Genomic DNA, 23,957 nt, shown 5'->3' on the forward strand with positions numbered 1-23,957 from the left:
CCTCGTCTAAATCATTAAGGTAGTGTAAAAAGCTGGGGCCCCAGCACAGCACCTTGCGGTACCCCACTAGTCACTGCCTGCCATTCTGAAAAGTACCCATTTACTCCTACTCTTTGCTTCCTGTCTGACAACCAGTTCTCAATCCATGTCAGCACACTACCCCAATCCCATGTGCTTTAACTTTGCACATTAATCTCTTGTGTGGGACCTTGTCGAAAGCCTTCTGAAAGTCCAAATATACCACATCAACTGGTTCTCCCTTGTCCACTCTACTGGAAACATCCTCAAAAAATTCCAGAAGATTTGTCAAGCATGATTTCCCTTTCACAAATCCATGCTGTCTTGGACCGATCATGTCACATCTTTCCAAATGCGCTGCTATGACATCCTTAATAATTGATTCCATCATCTTACCCACTACCGATGTCAGGCTGACCGGTCGATAATTCCCTATTTTCTCTCTCCCTCCTTTTTTAAAAAGTGGGGTTACATTGGCTACCCTCCACTCGATAGGAACTGATGCAGAGTCAATGGAATGTTGGAAAATGACTGTCAATGCATCCACTATTTCCAAGACCACCTCCTTAAGTACTCTGGGATGCAGTCCATCAGGCCCTGGGGATTTATCGGCCTTCAATCCCATCAATTTCCCCCAACACAATTTCCCGCCTAATAAGGATTTCCCTCAGTTCCTCATCCTTACTAGACCCTCTGACCCCTCTTATATCCAGAAGGTTGTTAGTGTCCTCCTTAGTGAATACCGAACCAAAGTACTTGTTCAATTGGTCCGCCATTTCTTTGTTCCCGGTTATGACTTCCCCTGATTGACTGCAGGGGACCTACGTTTGTCTTTACTAACCTTTTTCATAGGAACATAGGAATTAGAAACAGGAGTAGGCCATCTAGCCCCTCGAGCCTGCTCCGCCATTCAATAAGATCATGGCTGATCTGGTCGTGGACTCAGCTCCACTTACCCGCCCTCTCCCCATAACCCTTAATTCCCTTATTGCTTAAAAATCTATCTATCTTTGACTTGAAAACATTCAATGAGCCAGCCTCAACTGCTTCCTTGGGCAGAGAATTCCACAGATTCACAACCCTCTGGGAGAAGAAATTCTTTCTCAACTCGGTTTTAAATTGGCTCCTCCGTATTTTGAGGCTGTGCCCCCTAGTTCTAGTCTCTCCTACCAATGGAAACAACCTCTCTGCCTCTATCTTGTCTATCCCTTTCATGATTTTAAATGTTTCTATAAGATCACCCCTCATCCTTCTGAACTCCAAGGAGTAAAGACCCAGTCTACTCAATCTATCATCATAAGGTAAACCCCTCATTTCTCGAATCAGCCTAGTGAATCGTCTCTGTACCCCTTCCAAAGCTAGTATATCCTTCCTTAAGAAAGGTGACCAAAACTGCACGCAGTACTCCAGGTGCGGCCTTACCAATACCTTATACAGTTGCAGCAACACCTCCCTGCTTTTGTACTCCATCCCTTTCGCAATGAAGGCCAACATTCCATTTGCCTTCCTGATTACCAGTTGCACCTGCAAACTAACCTTTTGGGATTCATGCACAAGGACTCCCAGGTCCCTCTGCACCACAGCATGTTGTAATTTCTCCCCATTCAAATAATATTCCCTTTTACTGTTTTTTTTCTCAAGGTGGATGACCTCACACTTTCCGACATTGTATTCCATCTGCCAAACCTTAGCCCATTCGCTTAACCTATCCAAATCTCCTTGTAGCCTCTCTGTGTCCTCTACACAACCCGCTTTCCCACTAATCTTAGTGTCATCTGCAAATTTTGTTGCACTACACTCCGTCCCCTCCTCTAGGTCATCTATGTATATTGTAAACAGTTGTGGTCCCAGCACTGATCCCTGTGGCACACCACTAAACACTGATTTCCAACCTGAAAAGGACCCATTTATCCCGACTCTCTGCTTTCTGTTCGCCAGCCAATTCTCGATCCATGCTAATACATTTCCTCTGACTCCGCTTACCTTTATCTTCTGCAGTAACCTTTTGTGTGGCACCTTATCGAATGCCTTTTGGAAATCTAAATACACCACATCCATCGGTACACCTCTATCCACCATGCTCGTTATATCCTCAAAGAATTCCAGTAAGTTAGTTAAACATGATTTCCCTTTCATGAATCCATGCTGCGTCTGCTTGATTGCACTATTCCTATCCAGATGTCCCGCTATTTCTTCCTTAATGATAGTTTCAAGCATTTTCCCCACTACAGATGTTAAACTAACCGGCCTATAGTTACCTGCCTTTTGCCTGCCCCCTCTTTTAAACAGAGGCATTACATTAGCTGCTCTCCAATCCGCTGGTACCTCCCCAGAGTCCAGAGAATTTTGGTAGATTATAACAAATGCATCTGCTATAACTTCCGCCATCTCTTTTAATACCCTGGGATGCATTTCCTCAGGACCAGGGGACTTGTCTACCTTCAATCCCATTAGTCTGTCCAGCACTACCTCCCTAGTGATAGTGATCATCTCAAGGACCTCCCTTCCCACATTCCTATGACCAGCAATTTTTGGCATGGTTTTTGTGTCTTCCACTGTGAAGACGGAAGCAAAATAATTGTTTAAGGTCTCAGCCATTTCCACATTTCCCATTATTAAATCCCCCTTTTCATCTTCTAAGGGACCAACATTTACTTTAGTCACTCTTTTCCGTTTTATATATCTGTAAAAGCTTTTACTATCTGTTTTTATGTTTTGCGCAAGTTTACCTTCGTAATCCATCTTCCCTTTCTTTATTGCTTTTTTAGTCATTCTTTGCTGTTGCTTAAAATCTTCCCAATCCTCTAGTTTCCCACTAACCTTGGCCACCTTATACGCATTGGTCTTTGATTTGATACTTTCCTTTATTTCCTTGGTTATCCAAGGCTGGTTATCTCTTCTCTGCCGCCCTTCTTTTTCACTGGAATATATTTTTGTTGCGCATTTTGAAAGAGCTCCTTAAAAGTCCTCCACTGTTCCTCAATTGTGCCACCATTTAGTCCTTGTTTCCAGTCTACTTTAGCCAACTCTGCCCTCATCCCACTGTCGTCCCCTTTGTTTAAGCATAGTACGCTCGTTTCTGACACAATTTCCTCATCCTCAATCTGTATTACAAATTCAACCATATTGTGATCACTCATTCCGAGGGGATCTTTTACGAGGAGATCGTTTATTTTTCCTGTCTGATTACACAGGACCAGATCCAAAATGGCTTGCTCCCTTGTAGGCTCTGTTACATACTGTTCTAAGAAACAATCCCGTATGCATTCTATGAATTCCTCCTCCAGGCTACCCCCTGCGATTTGATCAATCGATATGTAGGTTAAAATCCCCCATAACTACTGCCGTTCCTTTTTCACATGCCTCCATTATTCCCTTGATTATTGCCCGCCCCACCATGAAGTTATTATTTGGGGGCCAATAAACTACGCCGACCAGTGACTTTTTCCCCTTACTATCTCTAATCTCCACCCACAATGATTCAACATTTTGTTCATTGGAGCCAATATCATCCCTCACAACTGCCCTGATATCATCCCTTATTAACAGAGCTACCCCACCTCCCTTCCCTTCCTGCCTATCTTTCCGAATCGTCAGATACCCCTGTACGTTTAATTCCCAGTCCTGGCCACCTTGCAACCATGTCTCTGTAATGGCCACCAAATCATACCCATTTGTAATGATTTGTGCCGTCAACTCATTTACTTTATTTCTAATGCTGCGTGCATTTAGGTAGAGTGTTTTCATCCTACTTTTTAAACCATGATTTTTAGTTTTTACCCCTCCTGCAGCCCTTTTATATTCAGTGGCCCTTTTTGTTTCTTGCCTTTGGTTTCTTTGACCTCCACTTTTACTCATCTCTTTTCTGTCTTTTGTTTTTGTCTCCTTTTTGTTTCCCTCTGTCTCCCTGTATTGGTTCCCATCCCCCTGCCATATTAGTTTAACTCCTCACCAACAGCACTAGCAAACACTCCCCCCTAGGACATTGGTTCCGTTCCTGCCCAAGTGCAGACCGTCCGGTTTGTACTGGTCCCACCTTCCCCAGAATCTGTTCCAATGCCCCACAATTTGAATCCCTCCCTGCTGCACCACTGCTCAAGCCACGTATTCATCTGTGCTATCCTGCAATTCCTACTCTGACTAGCACGTGGCACTGGTAGCAATCCCGAGATTACTACTTTTGAGGTCCTACTTTTTAATTTAACTCCTAGCTCCTTAAATTCGTCTCGTAGGACCTTATCCCTTTTTTTTACCTATGTCGTTGGTACCAATGTGCACCATGACAACTGGCTGTTCTCCCTCCCATTTTCTCTTTACATATCTATAGAAACTTTTGCAATCCGTCTTAATATTCCCTGCAAGCTTCTTCTCGTACTCCATTTTCCCTGCCGTAATCAAACCCTTTGTCCTCCTCTGCCGAGTTCTAAATTTCTCCCAGTCTCCGGGTTCACTTCTATTTCTGGCCAATTTATATTAACATCTTCTCGAAGTCTACCCTATTGAACCCCTTTGTAAGACATACGCAGTCTTTTCTGATAGTTGTATCCTCGCAGTTCTGATATCATCCTTTTAATTCTTTTTTGTACTTTTACCAGTGTTTCTATATCCTTTTTGTAATAGGGAGACCAGAACTGTGTGCAGTAGTCCAAGGTTCTTTATGAGTTAAACATAAATCTTTGATTCTATTCCTCTAGAAGTGAAGCCGAGTGCTTTATTTGCAATTTTTAAATAAATGGCTTTTTAAACTAGTGTTGCTACTTTTAAATCACAAAATGATACAGCACAGAAGGTGGGCATTCGGCCCATCGTACCTGTGCCTCTTCTGTGAAAAAGCTATCCAATTAGTCTCACTCCTCTGCCCTTTCTCCCATAGCCCTGCAAATTTTCCCCTTCTCGTACTTATCCAATTCCCTTTTGAAAGTGATTAGTGAATCTGCTTCTATCACGTTTGCAGGTAGTGGATTCCAGATCATAACACTGTGCAAAAAAAAAAAATCAAATCTTGCCTCTGGTTCTTTTGCCAATTACCTTAAATCTGTGTTCGCAGGTTACTGACCCTCCTGCTACTGGAAACAGTTACTCCTTATTTACTCAATCAAAACCCTTCATGATTTTGAACACCTCTAGTAAATCTTCCTTTAACCTTCCGGCTCTAAAAGGAGACCAACCCCAGCTTCTCTAGTCCCTCCATGTAACTGAAGTCTCACATCCCTGTAAATCTCCAGTAAATCTCCTCTGCACTCTCTAAAGCCTGGACATCCTTCCTACCTAAAGTGTGGTGCCCAGAATTGAACACAATACTCTATCTGGAGCTTAACCAGTGATTTACAAAGGTTTAGCATAACTTCCTTGCTTTTGTACCCTATGCCTCTGTTTATAAAGCCCAGGATCCCATATGTTTTTAAAAACAACCGTCTCAACTTGTCCTGCCACCTTCAAAGACTTCTGTATGTGCACCCCAGGTCGCTCTGTTCCTGCATTTTCTTTCAAATTGTACCATTTAGTTTATATTCCCTCTCCTCATTCTTCCTACCAAAATGCATCACTTCACTTTTCTCTGCGTTAAATTTCATCAGCCATGTCCCTGCCCATTTCACCAATCTATGTCCTTCTGAGATCTGCTACTATCCTTCTCACTGTTGACTACTTTTCCTAATATCCAAGAGCACAATTGATTTGTGAATCTGTACCCCTAGATCCAGGTGTCTCTACCCCACTTAGACTTATTTTCCAAGGAGTAGGTGGCCTCCTTGTTCCTCCTACCAAAATACACCACCTCATATTTATCTATATTGAAATTCATTTGCCATTTAGAGGCCTATTCTGAATGTTTGTTCATGTCATCTTGTATTTTTTTGCAGTCTTCCTCAGTATCAACTATACCCCCACGCCCCATCATTTGGTGACTACTATATTAAAAAGAGCACTAAAAGTAACGCAAAACAGAGTGCATAATCAGATCTGCAAGAGTGCTGCTCAAGTAGCTGAAGAAAAGTTCAACTGGCTTATACAGCACTGAAATATTCCTGCTGCGTATGCACATATTTTGCGAGGAGAGGGTGCAAAGAAGCAGGCATGGTACAGTCAATACTTTGAGAAGATTTGAAGAAAAGTGCCAAGGTGAGAAAATGAGAATGAGTGGGAATAAATGTAGCTATTAAACAAGGAGTCCTACACATGTAGGAAAAGCGTACAGTCCTTAAATCGGGTACGTAGACCTCCATGGCCAAATCTCCGATCTACACTCCCATCAAACAAGACTCCCTACTAGGCTGCACAATTTGGGAGCTTATACCATAGCTATTAAAATTTCATCTACCATTTGTCTCTCCCCTTGCTTAAAGGATCCTATTTGAGGTAGGTTAGCCTCGTGGTTATAGTAGTGGGCCAACAATCCAGTGGCCACGAGTTCGAATCCCACCATTGTGAAATTGAATTCAACAGGCATTTGTGAGCACACACCAGCAAAATTACCATGAAAGCTGCTGGATTGTTGCAACATCCCAACTGGTTCACCAATATTCTAAGGAGGGATCTCCCATCCCTATGCATAAACCCAGTGCTGTTGAATCTCATGTCTTCAGGGCAAGGATGGATGGGTAATAAATATTGCCTCGTCAATGGCACCCACATGCAAAGAACAAAAATGAAGTTGTCCAAATTCTACATCAGCCTTTTCTACTCGTTACATTTTAATGTCATCCATAAAATTCACTTTCTTGCAGTTGATTTTAGGATCCTGATTATTTATCTGAATCAAAAATAACAGGAGGTCCAAACACTGACCTTTAAAGAACTCCAAGTTTGCAATGCAACTTAAACTGATGCTGAATAAGTCCATAATAAGCAGTAAAACAAACCCATTAATACATATTAAACTTGGTTGTTCTTAAAAAGCAGCTTGGGAACACGGGCTGGTGCTCCATTATTACCAATACACCAAACTACCATATATTGATACACATAGCATATTGATCATCAGTTACACACAGAATGAGTCATCACCATGCGCTGCATCCCCTTAGCACCACACGCTGATCCCTTTCTGCCCCACGGCCCACGAGGCTGGCGCAAGCGGGTGTCAGCCCCAGCTTCGCAGGTCATGAAGCTGGCCAACATCCACTCGCGGAGCAGAAGTTAAAGAGGAGGGCACCATGCCCGCACCGCCATCTTTGCTGACTCTCGGGTCGGCTCCAATTCTTACTCATGAGCGAGCAGCCCAGCACTCCATTTTGGTGCTGGGCTGCAGCCTCAGCCTCAGTACCATGCTGCCCTGGTGGCCAAGTGGAGTGTGCAGTGGCCTTCCCCTTTAAGCGGAGGGGAGGTGAATTGAAGCACGTCAATGCTATGCTGTGCATCCGTGTAGCACTCTTGATCGCGCCCAGTTAGCGTCGCTGGTGCCGCCCCATCAGGAACTGCAGCATGCGAGATTGCGCTCCACTTCCTTTGAGGGCAGTAAACCCAATTCAGCAGCCTGGGCAGGACATCCACGCCGGGCACAGGAAGTCCTGCCCCGAGTAGGTTACCTATTGGGGGGTGAAATTGCTCTGTGCCCCAAGATTTAGATTTACCTATATGCCAATGCTTCGTCACTTCTAATTTTGGTATTTTAGATTCTGCATGGAAAGAGAAGACAAAAAATGATTAAACATGAAGGGAAAACAACATAAGCAAATACAAGGAATACAGTAGGCTGCCCAGAAATAATGGCAGAGATTACAGGGAGTAACTGCTGTCAGGTTTTCAAAATAAGGTACCAGCTCCTGAACTTCCATTATAAAATAGAAGAGATTATTATTATTTTTGGACTTAATACCTTTGATCAATTAATGAATTACAAAAAAAACAAGTTCTGTGTAGATGCATTTCTTCAACTCAATATCTTGATTTCCTTCTAAACTGTCATAAATAACTTTTCCTCCTTCCTTCCCTTTAGTTACCAAGGAGAGAAAGAACTTGCTACAGATAAAGAAAAGAACTCCCATACATGTTGTGCCCTTCACGTTTTTAAGGTGTTAAGCCTTGGTTCAGTGGTAGAACGGTGGGCCACCCCAACCTGCGAGAAGACACCACCGTAGGTCAGGAGGATAAAAGAGCTGGAGCATGTCACTACAACTTCCAGCATGAGCCGCTCCAAGTGTGCGACGGCTTCGAGGTGGGCGACATCATCAAAAGCCAGGTCGCCGTTTGGAGCATGGGCAGGAACATCGGCAGGGCCCAGGTACAGTAGAGGAGCAGGAAGGTCGGGGCGGATGAGCAGCTAGAGATCGAGGCAGAAATGCGTCGGATGATCGGGACAGAGGAGCGGTGAGGGGTCGTGGCTGAGATTCGGCGAGTGGCTGAGATTCGGCGAGTGATTGTGGCGGAGGTGCGACGAATGTTTGTGGCAGAGGAGCGGCAAAAGATCGTGGTGGAGGTGCGACAAATCGGGGTACGAAGCCCAGAAGAGCCAAGTGTCCAGGGGCAGCATGGGCCAGCCCATACTGCAATTATGTGCGCACTAAGTCCATGCAGCAGAGCAGGTCTCCAGTCGTCCTGGTTAACCCTTGTCACTGGATAAAGGCCTAGCTCGGTCAAGCCCGTGTGGTGGCTGGTGTGCAACGGTCACTACACGTTAAGAAAATCCACGCAGACATCTTCCACCCCTTCAATTGGAGTTCAGGAACTGGAATATCGGGTCCTTCATTGAAACATCTGTGAACTCATCTCTTTTGGTGCGGAAGCAAGTCATCCTAATTCGAGGGACCGCCTTTGATGATGATGATGATGGTGAAGGTAGAATTCACCTCAAGAGTTAGAAGGCTATGGGTTCAAGTCCCACTCCAGAGACTTGAGCACATAATCTAGACACTTTAGTGCAGTACATAACATAAGAAATAGGAGCAGGAGTAGGCCATTTGGCCCCTTGAGCCTGCTCCGCCATTCAATAAGATCATGGCTGATCACCACTAGGCCACCTAGGGAGTGCTGCAATGTTGGAGGCGATTGCCTTCTGATAAAGTTAAACTGAGGCCTCATCTTCCCTCTCAGGTGGATACAAAAGATCCTATGGCACTATTCAAAGAAGAGCCTGGTAGCTTTTCCAATGTCTGACCAACATTTATTTCTCAACTAACATCTCAAACAGATTATCTGGACATCAAATTACGGTTTTGGGACATGGTTGTGCACTGAAGTGTCCACTTTGATTATGTGCTCAAGTCTCGAGTGGGACTTGAACCCCTAGCCTTCTAACTCGAGGCAAGTTCTACCATCATCATCACCACCATAGGCGGTCCCTCGAATGAGGATGACTTGCTTCCACGCCAAAAGGGATGAGTTTACAGATGTTTCAAGGACCCAATATTCCAGTCTTGAACTCCAGGGTGGAAGATGCCTGTGCGTGGATTTAAAAAAAAGTGTATGACCGTTGCACATCGGCCACCACACGGGCTTGACCAAGCTAGGCCTTTATCCAGGGACATGGTTGTACATAAATTGGTGCAGTGTTTCCTACATTTTAAACAGTGATTACATTTCTAAAGTACTTCACTAGCTGTGGGAAAAAAAGGACAAGATGCTAGAGATGCAAGTTCTTTTTTTCTAATACATCACCAAGTGCTTCACATCTAATCAACTACTTTTGAAGTGACATGCAGTCACTATTGATTCATGTGCGCATCAAGATTCCACAAACAGCAAATGAGTTGAATGGCCACTTAATCAGTTTTTGTTTATGTTGGTTAAGGGAGGAAAGTTGGCAAGGAGATGAGAACTTAGACTCCTTGAATAACACCATCTTTTATGTTCACCAGAAAAGGTAGCACCTCCAACACGAAGCACTTCCTCAGTACTGCACTGGAGCTTAGGTCACGTGTTTCAATCCTGGAATGAGTCTAGAATGTGCAAACATCTGACTTGGAATGCAAGATTGCTACCAACTGAGCCATACTGCAGCAACGGATGTAACAGAATCAGCAATTGGGTTATCCCAAAACCCAGCTCCATGGAGGTGGAGGGTCACTCAAGTCCCAAAGACTCCAACTGACAATTCAGCTTGGAACAAAATAAGTTTTGTTTTTGGGAGATGGAAGAGGACAAAAGGAAGGGATGCAAGGGAGGCCCTGTTGCACCAGAGATGGACTGCACGCACCTGCTATTACCAACACATCCCTGTTTAATGATGAACAGGACAGCTATCTGGAACTGTTGGAGAACAACCTTCACAGGCCAAGGTTCATTGGGAAAGCAGTAACAGACTTGTGGCACCAGCTGACAACCTTCACCACAGCACTGCCAGTCAAGGTCACAACACTCCTGAACTTGTGTGTCTCCAGCTCTTTCCAAGCCAATTTAGTGAACATCTGCAATATCAGTCAATACACAGTGCACTGATGAATCAAGCAATCCTTATTCACCAGTGAAAACTGCTTCATCACTTTTCTGATGGATTGAATGAGAGGGCACTACAATCTTTTCATGTCTATGAACTGCAAAGGGTTCCAATTCATCAATGTCCAAGTGGTCAGTGACTACAGTGACAAAGATAGGATCATGAAGCTCAATAACCACTTCTCAAGCAGTCGTCAGACTTCATTTATTTTAATGCAATCCCCTGCATCTGATTTTTTTGAAGTTGAAGGCAGACTATGAATGGCCCTGAGGAGATCAAGCCATCTACAGCCCTGGTAAATGACTTGCAAGAACCACAGGCAAAAGGACCATGCATCTACTACAGGTTGAACCTCCCTTATCCGGCACCCTGGCCTGTCCCAAACGAGGGAGTTTGCTGGATGAGTGGTGGTCACGTGTTTGGGTGACTGCGCCTTCAAGTGCTGTTGTTGAGGTAAGTATGTGTGCGTGTTGATTGGCTGGACTGACAAGCCATCAGTGTGCAGGGGACCCAGAAGAGCTGGCGAGCCCCGAAGAGTCGGCTCGACCCCCCCCCCCCCCCCCCCCCCGGAGGGAGCACTGTGGGGAGGAGCGGTTGGCCCAAGGACTGTGGCTGCAAGGGTTCCAGCAGGGAGATGAGGAGGAGGCAGCCAATTGAGGAGAAAGATCATATTGGTGAGTAGGATTTTGACGGTCACGTTCTGCGCATGCGCCACCCTGGAATCGTCTCGGACGAGGGGTGGTGTCGGATAAGGGAGTCCCGGATAAGAGGTGTTCAACCTGTATAGTGACACTAGAACAAACCATAGGTATCTTTGAGCAGCATTTCATATGCTTGTACCGTTTAGGTAGTGAACTACCAGCACAGCTTCACCAGGGTCTCCAAGATCAGTATTGTCAGCATATTATAGAACTTTGCCATCAAAGACATCATGGAGGACAAGGTCCACCCACAGGCAAGGCCACATCAGGACAACAAGAAGGAAGCACTGTAGCAGCTTTGAGGAATAGTACATCAGGCTTTGAGGAGATATTCACTTGCGTGCCTTAATCACCCAATTAACTAACCATTTTGATCCAACACTGCCTTCTACACTATCTCAAATACGATGGTGGTCCATTCTTTGATTTGTTATTACTTATTCTTCACCGTCTAAAGAAAACTTTCTGGACAAAGTTCAAATAAACTTATTTGCCTACATGCCTTTACTATTCCTTTTCCCACTGATTCCAGTGACAGTATTGATGTGCCTCTTCTAGAGCCTGTGCTACTACTACTCGCAAGTGCTTCCCCAGTGGATCGGAGTAAGTGAAGTGATGGTCAGTGATAAACACTTGGAATGGAGGTGCTGCTTATGCTGGGTCATGACATGGCCCTGCAACTGATTCCACCAGTTACTGCCTGGTCCTGTACTACCCACAGACTCGGGTGTTAACTTTTATCATTACCACCCGACCTGATTTTTATTCCAATTTTGTTTCATTCAAATAGGCGATCCACATTACCACCCAAGTGGTGCAGACAACAATTTACTCCTCAGCTTCCAGGCTCAACATTCCTGCCATCTCCCCGATAGGTACTTTGTGTGATCCAGATATTTCATGCCATAAAATCATTGATGCAAACCAATCATTTTTGCAATTTTCCACATTTCATCACTTGCTTTAAAACAGCAGCTGCAGCTTTAAAGAACTTGCATTTATACAGCATCACTCTCAACCTCAGGATGTTCTAAAGTGCTTTACAGCCAATGAAGTACTTTTGAAATGTAGTCACTGTTGTAATGAAGGAAACATGTTAGTCAATTTGTGCCCAGCAAAGTCCCACAAACAGCAATGTGGTAATGACCAGATAATCTGTTTCTTTAGGTGTTGCTTGATGGATAAATATTTGCAGTACACCGGAAGAACTCCCTTACACTTCTTCAAATAGTGCCATGGAATCATTTACATCCACCCGAGAAGGCAGACAGACCCCACCACAGATGCTTCTTGACCTGCTGAGTATTTCTGGCAATTACTGTTTATACCTCTGTTTAATGTCTTATCTGAAAGATAGCATCTTGAACAGTGCAGCACTCTCAGTACTGCACTGAAGTGCCAGCCTAGATGACATGCTCAAGTCTCTAGAATGGGGATGAACCAGTGACCTTGTGACTCAGACAGGCAAGAGTGCATCACTGAGCCAAGGCAGACACTTTATTTCAGCAGTGCATAAAGTCCCAGCACGAGTACTTGCAATGATTATTAAATGAGGCAGGATTTGGAAATGCTTAGCTCGGAGGTACAAACCCTTCACTGTCTCATTTATAAAACTAGCAGCAATCATTTGCGCAAGCTCCAACTGCATTTCCATTTCAAGCTCTGGTCAAGTTACACAGAGCATTTTGGGACAACATTTCAAATTTACACTATACAGCCAGTATACATGTTAAACAAAGTAAATCACAGAGAAATTCAATATACAAGTCATTGCAAAAAACAGAAAGACTTTCTGGCCTAGATTTCCTGTTCGGGTGCTGTCAATTCCACTAGTTACATGGAGGTGATTGATTCAACTCCCTGGCCCCATGATTTAAAATTTGAAACAATATTATCTCCTTCATTGGCTGGCAGCCTTGTGACAAGGTAGCCAGCTTCCAATGCCTATTTCATCCAATCTCTCTCCATCTCTTTCTCTCTCCGGCGCAATCCCTACCAGGGAGTCGCATAAAAACACAAACGATCCTGGCCATGGAATATGGTCCAGGGCACATCTTTCGGCAGTTGGAGATACATATGGGAATCCCTGCTGTAGTTTATTTTGCCACGGTTATTGAAATTGTTCTTTTTTTTGCCACATCTGATTTATATGCATACGAAAAAAATTACAATCTCATTAAATTATACGACATTTAAAGATCACATGGATGAATTACAACTATTGTACATCCCTGTCTGGCATAAAAATAAAACAGGAAAAGTGGTTCAACTGTGGCCAACAAGGGAAATTAGGGATAGTGTTAAATCCAAGGAAGAGGCATATAAATTGGCTAGAAAAAGTAGCAAACCCGAGGACTGAGAGAAATCTAGAATTTAGCAAAGGAGGATTAAAGGTTTGATTAGGAGGGGGGAAATAGAGTACGAGAGTAAGCTTGCAGGGAACATAAAAATTGACTGCAAAAACTTCTATAGATATGTGAAGAGAAAAAGATTAGCGAAGACCAATGTAGGTCCCCTTGCAGTCAGAATCAGGTGAATTCATAATGGGGGAACAAGGAAATGGCAGACCAATTGAACAAATACTTTGGTTCTGAATTCAGTAAGGAAGACACGAATAACCTCCCGAAAATACTAGGGGACTGAGGGTCTAGCGAGAAGGAGGAACCGAGGGAAATCCTTATTAGTCAGGAAATGGTGTTAGGGAAATGGATGGGACTCAAGGCTGACAAATTCCCGGGGCCTGATAAGTACTCTGGGACGCAGACTAAGGAGGTTGCCCGAGAAATAGTGGATGCATTTGTGGTCATTTGCCAATATTCCATGGACTCTGGATCAGTTCCTATGGATTGGAGGGTAGCTAATGTAACCCCACTTTTGTTAAAAAAGGAGAGAAAAAACAGGGAATTATAGACCAGTTATCCGGACATCAGTGGTGGGGAAAATGCTGGAATCAATTACTAAAGATGTAATAGTAGCGCATTTGGAAAGCAGTGACCGGATCGGTCCAAGACAGCATGGATTTGTGAAAGGGAAATCATGTTTGACAGATCTTCTATATTTTTTTGAGGATGTAACTATTAGAGTGGACAAGGGAGAACCAGTGGATGTGGTGTATTTGGACTTTCAAAAAGGCTTTTGACAAGATCCCACACGAGATTAGTGTGCAAAATTAAGGCACATGGTATAGGGGGTAATGTATTGACATGGATAGAGAATTGGTTGGCAGACAGGAAGCAAAGAGTGGGAATAAACGGGTCCTTTCAGGCAGTGACTAGTGGAGTGCCGCAGGGCTCAGTGCTGGGACCCCAGCTCTTTACAATATACATTAATGATTTAGACAAAGGAATTGAATGTAATATCTCCAAGTCTGCAGATGACACTAAGCTGGGTGGCAGTGTGAGTTGTGAGGAGGACGCCAAGAGGCTGCAGGGTGACTTGAACAGGTTAGGTGAATGGGTAAATGCATGGTAGATAGAAACATAGAAACATAGAAAATAGGTGCAGGAGTAGGCCATCCGGCCCTTCGAGCCTGCACCACCATTCAATAAGATCATGGCTGATCATTCCATCAGTACCCCGATCCTGCTTTCTCTCCATACCCCTTGATCCCTTTAGCCTCAAGGGCCATATCTGACTCCCTCTCAAATATATCCAATGAACTGGCATCAACAACTCTGCGGTAGGGAATTCCACAGGTTAACAACTCTGAGTGAAGAAGTTCCTCCTCATCTCAGTCCTAAATGGCTGTGTCCCCTGGTTTTGGACTTCCCCAACATCGGCAACATTCTTCCTGCATCTAACCTGTAAAGTCCTGTCAGAAGTTTATATGTTTTTTTATCAGATCCCCTTTCATCCTTCTAAACTCCAGTGGATACAGGCCCAGTCGATCCAGTCTCTCCTCATAGGTCAATCCTGCCATCCCAGGAATCAATCTGGTGAACCTTCGCTGCACTCCCTCAATAGCAAGAACGTCCTTCCTCAGATTAGGAGACCAAAACTGAACACTATATTCCAGGTGGGGCATCACCAAGGCCCTGTACAACTGCAGTAAGACTTCCCTGCTCCGATACTCAAATCCCTTTGCTATGAAGGCCAACATACCATTTGCCTTTTTCACCGCCTGTTGTACCTGCATGCCAACCATCAAATGACTGATGAACCATGACACCCAGGTCTCACTGCACCTCCCCTTTTCTTAATCTGCCGCCATTCAGATAATATTCTGCCTTCATGTTTTTGCCACCAAAGTGGATAACCTCACATTTATCCACATTATACTGCATCTGCCATGTATTTGCCCACTCACCTAACCTGTCCAAGTCACCCTGCAGCCTCTTAGCGTCCTCCTCACAGCTCACACCGCCACCCAGCTGAGTGTCATCTGCAGACTTGGAGATATTACATTCAATTCCTTCATCTAAATCATTAATGTATATTGTAAAGAGCTGGGGTTCCAGCACTCCACTAGTCACTGCCTGCCATTCTGAAAAGGACCCGTTAATCCCGACTCTCTGTTTCCTGTCTGCCAACCAGTTCTCTATCCACGTCAGTACATTACCCCCAATACCATGTGCTTTGATTTTGCACACCAATCTCTTGTGGGGGACCTTGTCCGAAGCCTTTTGAAAGTCCAAATACACCACATCCACTCAACTAGTTACATCCTCAGAAAATTCCAGAAGATTTGTCAAGCATGATTTCCCCTTCATAAATCCATGCTGACTTAGACCAATCCTATCACTGCTTTCCAAATGTGCTGCTATTTCATCTTTAATGATTGAGTCCAACATTTTCCCCACTACTGATGGCAGGCTAACTGGTCTATAATGAACCGTTTTCTCTCTCCCTCCTTTTTTTAAAAAAAAAAAATGGTGTTACATTCGCAACCCTCTAGTCCATAGGAACTGATCCAGAGTCGATAGACTGTTGGAAAATTATCACCAATGCATCCACTATTTCTAGGGCCACTTCCTTAAGTACTCTGGGATGTAGACTATCAGGCTCTAGGGATTTATCGGCCTTCAATCCCGTCAATTTCCCTAACACAATTTCCCGCCTAATAATAATAATCTTCAGTTCCTCCTTCTCACTAGACCTTTGGACCCCTAGTACATCCGGAAGGTTATTTGTGTCTTCCTTTGTGAAGACAGAACCAAATTACTTGTTCAATTGGTCTGCCATTTCATTGTTCCCTATTATAAATTCACCCGAATCCGACTGCAAGGGACCTACGTTTGTCTTCACTAATCTTTTTCTCTTCACATATCTATAAACGCTGGGCCTTTATAGGCCGCTCCGCTGTCCCCGGACTCCCTGCTGCTCGCACTCCCGCCTCTCCGAATAACGCTGGGCCTTTATAGGCCGCTCTGCTGTTCCCGGACTCCTACTGCAGTGTAATGTGGATAAATGTGAGGTTATCTATGGTAGAATTCTTCATTAAGATGGAGTGTGACAGTTAATTAAGAGACTAGGGTCCTGAACTTAAAGGAAACTTCGATGGTATGAGACGTGAATTGGCTACGATAGACTGGAGAATGATACTTAAAGGGTTGACGGTGGATAGGCAATGGCAGACATTTAAATACCACATGGATGAGCTACAACAATTGTACATCCCTGTGTGGCGCAAATATTTAAAAAGGGAAAGTGGCTCAACCATGGCTAACAAGGGAAATTAGGGAAATTGTTAAATCCAAGGAAGAGGCATATAAATTGGCCAGAAAAAGCAGCAAACTTGAGGACTGGGAGAAATTTAGAATTCAGTAGAGGAGGACTAAGGGTTTAATTAGGAAGGGTAAAATAGAGCATGAGAATAAGCTTGCAAGGAACATAAAAACTGACTGCAAAAACTTCTATAGATATGTGAAGAGAAAGAGATTAGTGAAGACTAATGTAGGTCCCTTGAATCAGAATCAGGTACTTTGGTTCTGTCTTCACTAAAGAAGACACGAATAACCTCCCAAAAATACTAGGGGACCGAGGGTCTAGCGAGAAGGGGAAACTGAGGGAAATCCTTATTAGTCAGGAAATGGTGTTAAGGAAATTGAAGGGACTGAAGGCTGATAAATCCCCAGGGCCTGATAGTCTGCATCCCAGAGTACTTAAGGAAGTGGCCCTAGAAATAGAAGATGCATTGGTGGTCATTTTCCAACATTCCATGGACTCTGGATCAGTTGCTATGGATTGGAGGGTAACTAATGTAACCCCACTTTTTAAAAAAGGAAGGAGAAAAAAAACAGAATTATAGACCAGTTAGCCTGACATCGGTGTTGGGGAAAATGCTGGAGTCAATTATTAAAGATGTAATAGCAGCACATTTGGAAAGCAGTGACAGGACTGGTCCAAGTCAACATGGATTTATGAAAGGGAAATCATGCTTGATAAATCTTCTAGAGTTTTTTGAGGATGTAACTAGTAGAGTGGATAAGGGAGAACCAGTAGATGTGGTGTATTTGGACTTTCAAAAGGCTTTTGACAAGATCCCACACAAGAGATTAGTGTGCAAAATTAAGGCACATAGTATTGGGGGTAATGTATTGACGTAGATAGAGAAATGGTTGGCAGACAGAAAGCAAAGAGTGCGAATAAATGGGTCCTTTTCAGAATGGCAGGCAGTAACTAGTGGGGTGCCGCAGGGTTCAGTGCCGGGACCCCAGCTATTTACAATATACATTAATGATTTAGACAAAGGAATTGAATGTAATATCTCCAAGTTTTCAGATGATACTAAGCTGGGTGGCAGTGCAAGCTGTGAGGAGGATGCTAAGAGGCTGCAGGGGGACTTGGACAGATTAGGTGAATGGGCATATGCATGGCAGATGCAGTATAATGTGGATAAATGTAAGTTTATCCACTTTGGTGGCAAAAACAGGAAGGCAGATTATCTGAATGGTGACAGATTAGTAAAAGGGGAGGTGCAATGAGACCTGGGTGTCATGGTACATCAGTCACTGAAGGTAGGCATGCAGGTACAGCAGGCAGCAAAGAAAGCAAATGGCATGCTGGCCTTCATAGCAAGAGGATTTGAGTATAGGAGCAGGGAGGTCTTACTGCAGTTGTACAGGGCCATGGTGAGTATTGTGTACAGTTTTGGTCTCCTAGTCTGAGGAACAACATGCTTGCTATTGAGGGAGTGCAGCGAAGGTTCACCAGACTAATTCCCTGGATGGCAGGACTGACATATGAAGAAAGACTGGATCGGCTTATACTCACTGGAATTTAGAAGAATGAGAGGGGATCTCATAGAAGCAAAAAATTATGACAGGACTGGACAGGTTAGATGCAGAAAGAATGTTCCTGGTTTGGGGAAGTCCAGAACCAGGGCTCACAGTCTAAGGATAAGGGGTAAGCCATATAGGACCGAGATGAGAAGAAACTTTTTCACCCAGAGAGTGGTGAACCTGTGGAATTCCCTACCACAGAAAGTTGTGGAGTCCAATTCGTTGGATATATTAAAGAGGGAGTTAGATGTGGCGCTTATGGCTAAGAGGATCAGGGGGTATGGAGAGAAGGAGGGAGTGGGATACTGAAGTTGCATGATCAGCCATAATCATATTGAATGGTTCGAAGGGCCAATGGCCTACTCCTGCACCTCTTTTCTATGTTTCTATGATGATAGGGCAAGATGAAGAAGGGTGCGAGGAGGCTCGTGTGGAGCATAATATAACAGCATAGACTAGTTGGGACAAATGGCGTGTTTCTATGCCGTAAATACTATGCAAAATATAGGGCTAGAGTTTTCCTAACCTGTTTTTCTGGCGCCCTCACCCGAGGTGTGACGCTTTTGTCCACCTCCAAGCTCGCCGAAATGATATCCGTATTCTGGCCGCTCCCCAGCCTCTCCTTGGTCATGGCGCAGCATGGCCCAATGGATTGGGGGCGGAGCCAGGTCCCGACGCTGAAAACAGTGCCGGAACCTCTGCACATGCGCGCTAGAGTCTGCGCGCATGTGCAGTAGCTCCTGGCAGAACGTTTCTGCAAACACGTGCTGCAGGCTGTGTGGGAGGGGCCGAAGCACGCCATCCCTCGCCCTGGTCGAATGGGCTCCTTCAGATGGCCCGCTGCATTCCCTAAGGTAGGACTTCTATCTTTTACTTATTATTTACTGATTGATTTTGGTGCTTTAGTTGCAGGGTTCCTTCTATTTTGTGTGTTAATTAATTGCTTATTTCTTTTTGTGTTTTGTGGTGCTTTAAATGTAGTTACTTGCACCGATTCCTCAACTCTAGGTAAGGTTTTTCTGTGGCAACATACGCTGGCCTAAGTTAGTTTGGAACAACTATTTTCTGGCCAAACGTCTACAACAGGGGGTAAGTGGCTGGGAACACCCCCTTTTGAAAAATAAACTTAAAAAAAAACTAACTCACTTACACTGGCGCAAATTAAATGGCCAGAATTGCAACTAAAAAGATAAGTCCAGAAAAATCAAGTTACTCCAAAAAAAAAGGAGCAATTCCTGGGGAAACTTGTCCAATATTTAGTATTTTGCTGCTATTTCAAATAGTCAGTGGTGCAAATCCAAAACGACACTTACTTCTGAAGAGAAAGACGGTCTCATTTACCTAAAGTTATATTTTAAAAAAAACATACGGATTAGAACAGAAGAAATTACTGAATATTAAAATTGCCAAACTAAATATAAATATAATTTCCACCTCTAACCTTACCTCATCGTCCTTAATGCATCTGCATGTATATTTTACAAATACATATTTTAATAAAGTGCAATTAAACCATATCTCATGCTGCAGTAGCTTTATGCAAGGCTCAATACAAGTTAATGGTTTGCCTTTCTCCAAAATAGCAAGAGGTCTATTCTGTGAAAAGAAAAAAAAGTCATTATTGTTTTATTTCCTGAAATGACATCCAGTTATAAATTATTTCTTGTAAATGGTATTCAAATTTACTATGAAATTAGAAATAATGAAGCATATTTAAAAAAAACCATAAACAAAGAAAGCAATTGGAAGCAATGATATCAGACACAACCCCCATTGCATCAGCCAAATCCTCTCAATGATTCATTATATCCCAGCACTTACATTGGCCCCAAGTTTCCCCAACCCCTTTTTCCAGCGCATTTACCTGTGGGTGCGCCGACTTTCTACTCCAAAAACGGCGCTGAAAATATAGCTGCTGATTCTCCCCATTCCGTGGATTGTCCTAGGGTCTGGCATGGTGTGGCAATCACAGTGGGGGGTGGAGCTACAGCCATGCGCCGAAAACAGTGCCGGCAGCTGTGCGCATGCGCAGTGGAGTCTACGCGCTTGCGCAGTAGCTCCTCGCTCTCCCAGCTTGTCCCGATGCTCGCCGCTCCTATCCCTGGCCGAAGGGATGACCCGATGTTCGCCACCACTATCCCGGACCGAGTGGCCTGCCGCACAGGCTGGCCGCTGCCTTCCCGCGCTCACTTAGACTCCAGTTCAGTGTGTGTGCGGTGTGTGCCGAGGGAAGTTTGCCGGGAAGCCCAGGAGAGCAGGAGCTGGAGGAGCCTGGGGAGGGGCTCGGCTCGAGTCCAGCCCACCAGATCAGCACCAGGAGTCATACAGCACATTTGCGGTGGAATTCTAAGATTGCTACTTCAAAGTAGACCAACATATTTATTTCTATTGATATTGTTCAACAAGAATGAATTGACCCACTGCTTTAGTTAGATTTTGCAGTGCCTCATGCTAGTGTCATATAGTAGAGACAAAAGAAAGACAAATGCTAGAGCACTATCACCACAGCTGTTCAAAGCCTACCACCACTTTCTCAGGGTAACCAGTGACAGATAAGGAATTGGAAAAAGAGTGTGAAACATAGAAAATAGGTGCAGGAGTAGGCCATTCGGCCCTTCGAGCCTGCACCGCCATTCAATGAGTTCATGGCTGAACATGCAACTTCAGTACCCCATTCCTGCTTTCTCGCCATACCCCTTGATCCCCCTAGTAGTAAGGACTTCATCTAACTCCTTTTTGAATATATTTAGTGAATTGGCCTCAACAACTTTCTGTGTTAGAGAATTCCACAGGTTCACCACTCTCTGGGTGAAGAAGTTCCTCCGCATCTCGGTCCTAAATGGCTTACCCCTTATCCTTAGACTGTGTCCCCTGGTTCTGGACTTCCCCAACATTGGGAACATTCTTCCTGCATCTAACCTGTCTAACCCTGTCAGAATTTTAAACGTTTCTATGAGGTCCCCTCTCATTCTTCTGAACTCCAGTGAATACAAGCCCAGTTGATCCAGTCTTTCTTGATAGGTCAGTCCCGCCATCCCGGGAATCAGTCTGGTGAACCTTCGCTGCACTCCCTCAGTAGCAAGAATGTCCTTCCCCAGGTTAGGAGACCAAAACTGTACACAATACTCCAGGTGTGGCCTCACCAAGGCCCTGTACAACTGTAGCAACACATCCCTGCCCCTGTACTCAAATCCCCTCGCTATGAAGGCCAACATGCCATTTGCTTTCTTAACCGCCTGCTGTACCTGCATGCCAACCTTCAATGACTGATGTACCATGACACCCAGGTCTCGTTGCACTTCCCCTTTTCCTAATCTGTCACCATTCAGATAATAGTCTGTCTCTCTCTTTTTACCACCAAAGTGGATAACCTCACATTTATCCACATTATACTTCATCTGCCATGCATTTGCCCACTCACCTAACCTATCCAAGTCACTCTGCAGCCTCATAGCATCCTCCTCGCAGCTCACACTGCCACCTAACTTAGTGTCATCCACAAATTTGGAGATACTACATTTAATCCCCTCATCTAAATCATTAATGTACAGTGTAAACAGCTGGGGCCCCAGCACAGAACCTTGCGGTACCCCACTAGTCACTGCCTGCCATTCTGAAAAGTACCCATTTACTCCTACTCTTTGCTTCCTGTCTGACAACCAGTTCTCAATCCATGTCAGCACACTACCCCCAATCCTATGTGCTTTAACTTTGCACATTAATCTCTTGTGTGGGACCTTGTCGAAAGCCTTCTGAAAGTCCAAATATACCACATCAACTGGTTCTCCCTTGTCCACTCTACTGGAAACATCCTCAAAAAATTCCAGAAGATTTGTCAAGCATGATTTCCCTTTCACAAATCCATGCTGACTTGGACCTATCATGTCACCTGTTTCCAAATCCACAGCTATGACATCCTTAATAATTGATTCCATCATTTTACGCACTACCGATGTCAGGCTGACCGGTCTATAATTCCCTGTCATCTCTCTCCCTCCTTTTTTTTAAAAGTGGGGTTACATTGGCTACCCTCCACTCCATAGGAACTGATCCAGAGTCAAATGGAATGTTGGAAAATGACTGTCAATGCATCCACTATTTCCAAGGCCACCTCCTTAAGTACTCTGGGATGCAGTCCATCAGGCCCTGGGGATTTATTGGCCTTCAATCCCATCAATTTCCCCAACACAATTTCCCGACTAATAAGGATTTCCCTCAGTTCCTCCTCCTTACTAGACCCTCCGACCCCTTATATATTCGGAAGGTTGTTTGTGTCCTCCTTAGTGAATACCGAACTAAAGTACTTGTTCAATTGGTCCGCCATTTCTTTGTTCCCCGTTATGAGGAAAGAAAGAGACACTTGCACACCAATAACACCTTTCATGTCCTGAGGCTATCACAAATTGCCTTACAGCCAATGAATTACATTTGTAAAACTGACTGCTGCCGTCGAACCAGAAGCTGCTGCCAATGACAAGAAGCTATGTTGCTTAAAGTATCAATGCATAATAATCTCGCAGGGGGAAATTTATTTGTTCGGAGCACGAGCTCTGTGTGAAGGGATAGAAGAAGAAAATTAATAAAAATGGACGTTTGCTGAGTTTTGCTGGTGCAGATTTCCTTTTCCTGGCGCGGCTTTGTTCAGCTGTAGCGATGCAGCTTGGTGCAAAAGGTTCTTGTTCGGGGCTTGAGGCCTACAGTATGTTTATAAAGCCTCCGACAGTTCATAGAATCATAGAAAATAGATGCAGGAGTAAGCCATTCAGCCCTTCGAGCCTGCACCACCATTCAATATAATCATGGCTAATCATTCACCTCAGCACCCCCCCCCCCCCTCCCCGGTCTCTCCACACCACCCCCCACCACCCCGCCCCCCGATCCCCCCAGCCACAAGGGCCACATCCAACTCCCTCCAGAACACATCCAATGAACTGGCATCAACGACTCGACGGCAGAGAATTCCACAGGTTAACAACTCTGAGTGAAGAAGTTTCTCCTCATCTCAGTCCTAAATGGCCTACCCCTCCACCTAAGACCGTGTCCCCTGGTTCCAGACCTCCCCAACATCAGGAACATTCTTCCCACATCTAACCTGTCACGTCCCGTCAGAATCTTACACGTTTCCATGAGATCCCCTCTGATCCCTCTAAACTCCAGTGTATAAAGGCCCAGTTGATCCAGTCTCTCCTCACATGTCAGTCCAGCTATCCCTGGAATCAGTCTGGTGAACCTTCTCTGCAATCCCTCAATAGCAAGAACATCCTTCCTCAGATTAGGAGACCAAAACTGAACACAGTATTCCAGGTGAGGCCTCACCAAGGCCCTGTACAACTGCAGCAAGACCTCCCTACTCACACCCAAATCCCCCAGCCACGAAGGCCAACATGCCATTTGCCTTCTTCACCACCTGCTGTACCTGCTTGCCAACTTTCAATGACTGATGAACCATGACACCCAGGTCTTGCCTCCCCTCCTCCCAATCTGCCACCATTCAGACAATACTCTGCCTTCGTGTCCCTGCCACCAAAGTGGACAACCCCACATCTATCCACATTATACTGCATCTGCCATGCATTTGCCCACTCACCTAACCTGTCCAAATCACCCTGCAGCCTCCCAGCACCCTCCTCACAGCTCACACTGCCA

At 44.6% G+C, this 23,957-nt stretch overlaps 1 protein-coding gene across 1 annotated transcript in view; it reads right to left on the minus strand.

Moving 5' to 3' along the window:
• Positions 1-23,957, minus strand: part of LOC139264079 (uncharacterized) — a 59,579-nt gene that overhangs the window by 4,799 nt on the left and 30,823 nt on the right. The window contains exons 4-6 of the mRNA XM_070880173.1: positions 19,758-19,907; positions 19,625-19,652; positions 7,590-7,634 (exon numbers count right to left, since the gene is read on the minus strand). Coding sequence (XP_070736274.1) covers positions 7,590-7,634; positions 19,625-19,652; positions 19,758-19,907 — 223 coding nt within the window. The remainder of the gene's footprint in view (positions 1-7,589; positions 7,635-19,624; positions 19,653-19,757; positions 19,908-23,957) is intronic.

Source organism: Pristiophorus japonicus, chromosome 5 (genome assembly GCF_044704955.1).
Source record: "Pristiophorus japonicus isolate sPriJap1 chromosome 5, sPriJap1.hap1, whole genome shotgun sequence".
Taxonomy (NCBI): domain Eukaryota; kingdom Metazoa; phylum Chordata; class Chondrichthyes; family Pristiophoridae; genus Pristiophorus; species Pristiophorus japonicus.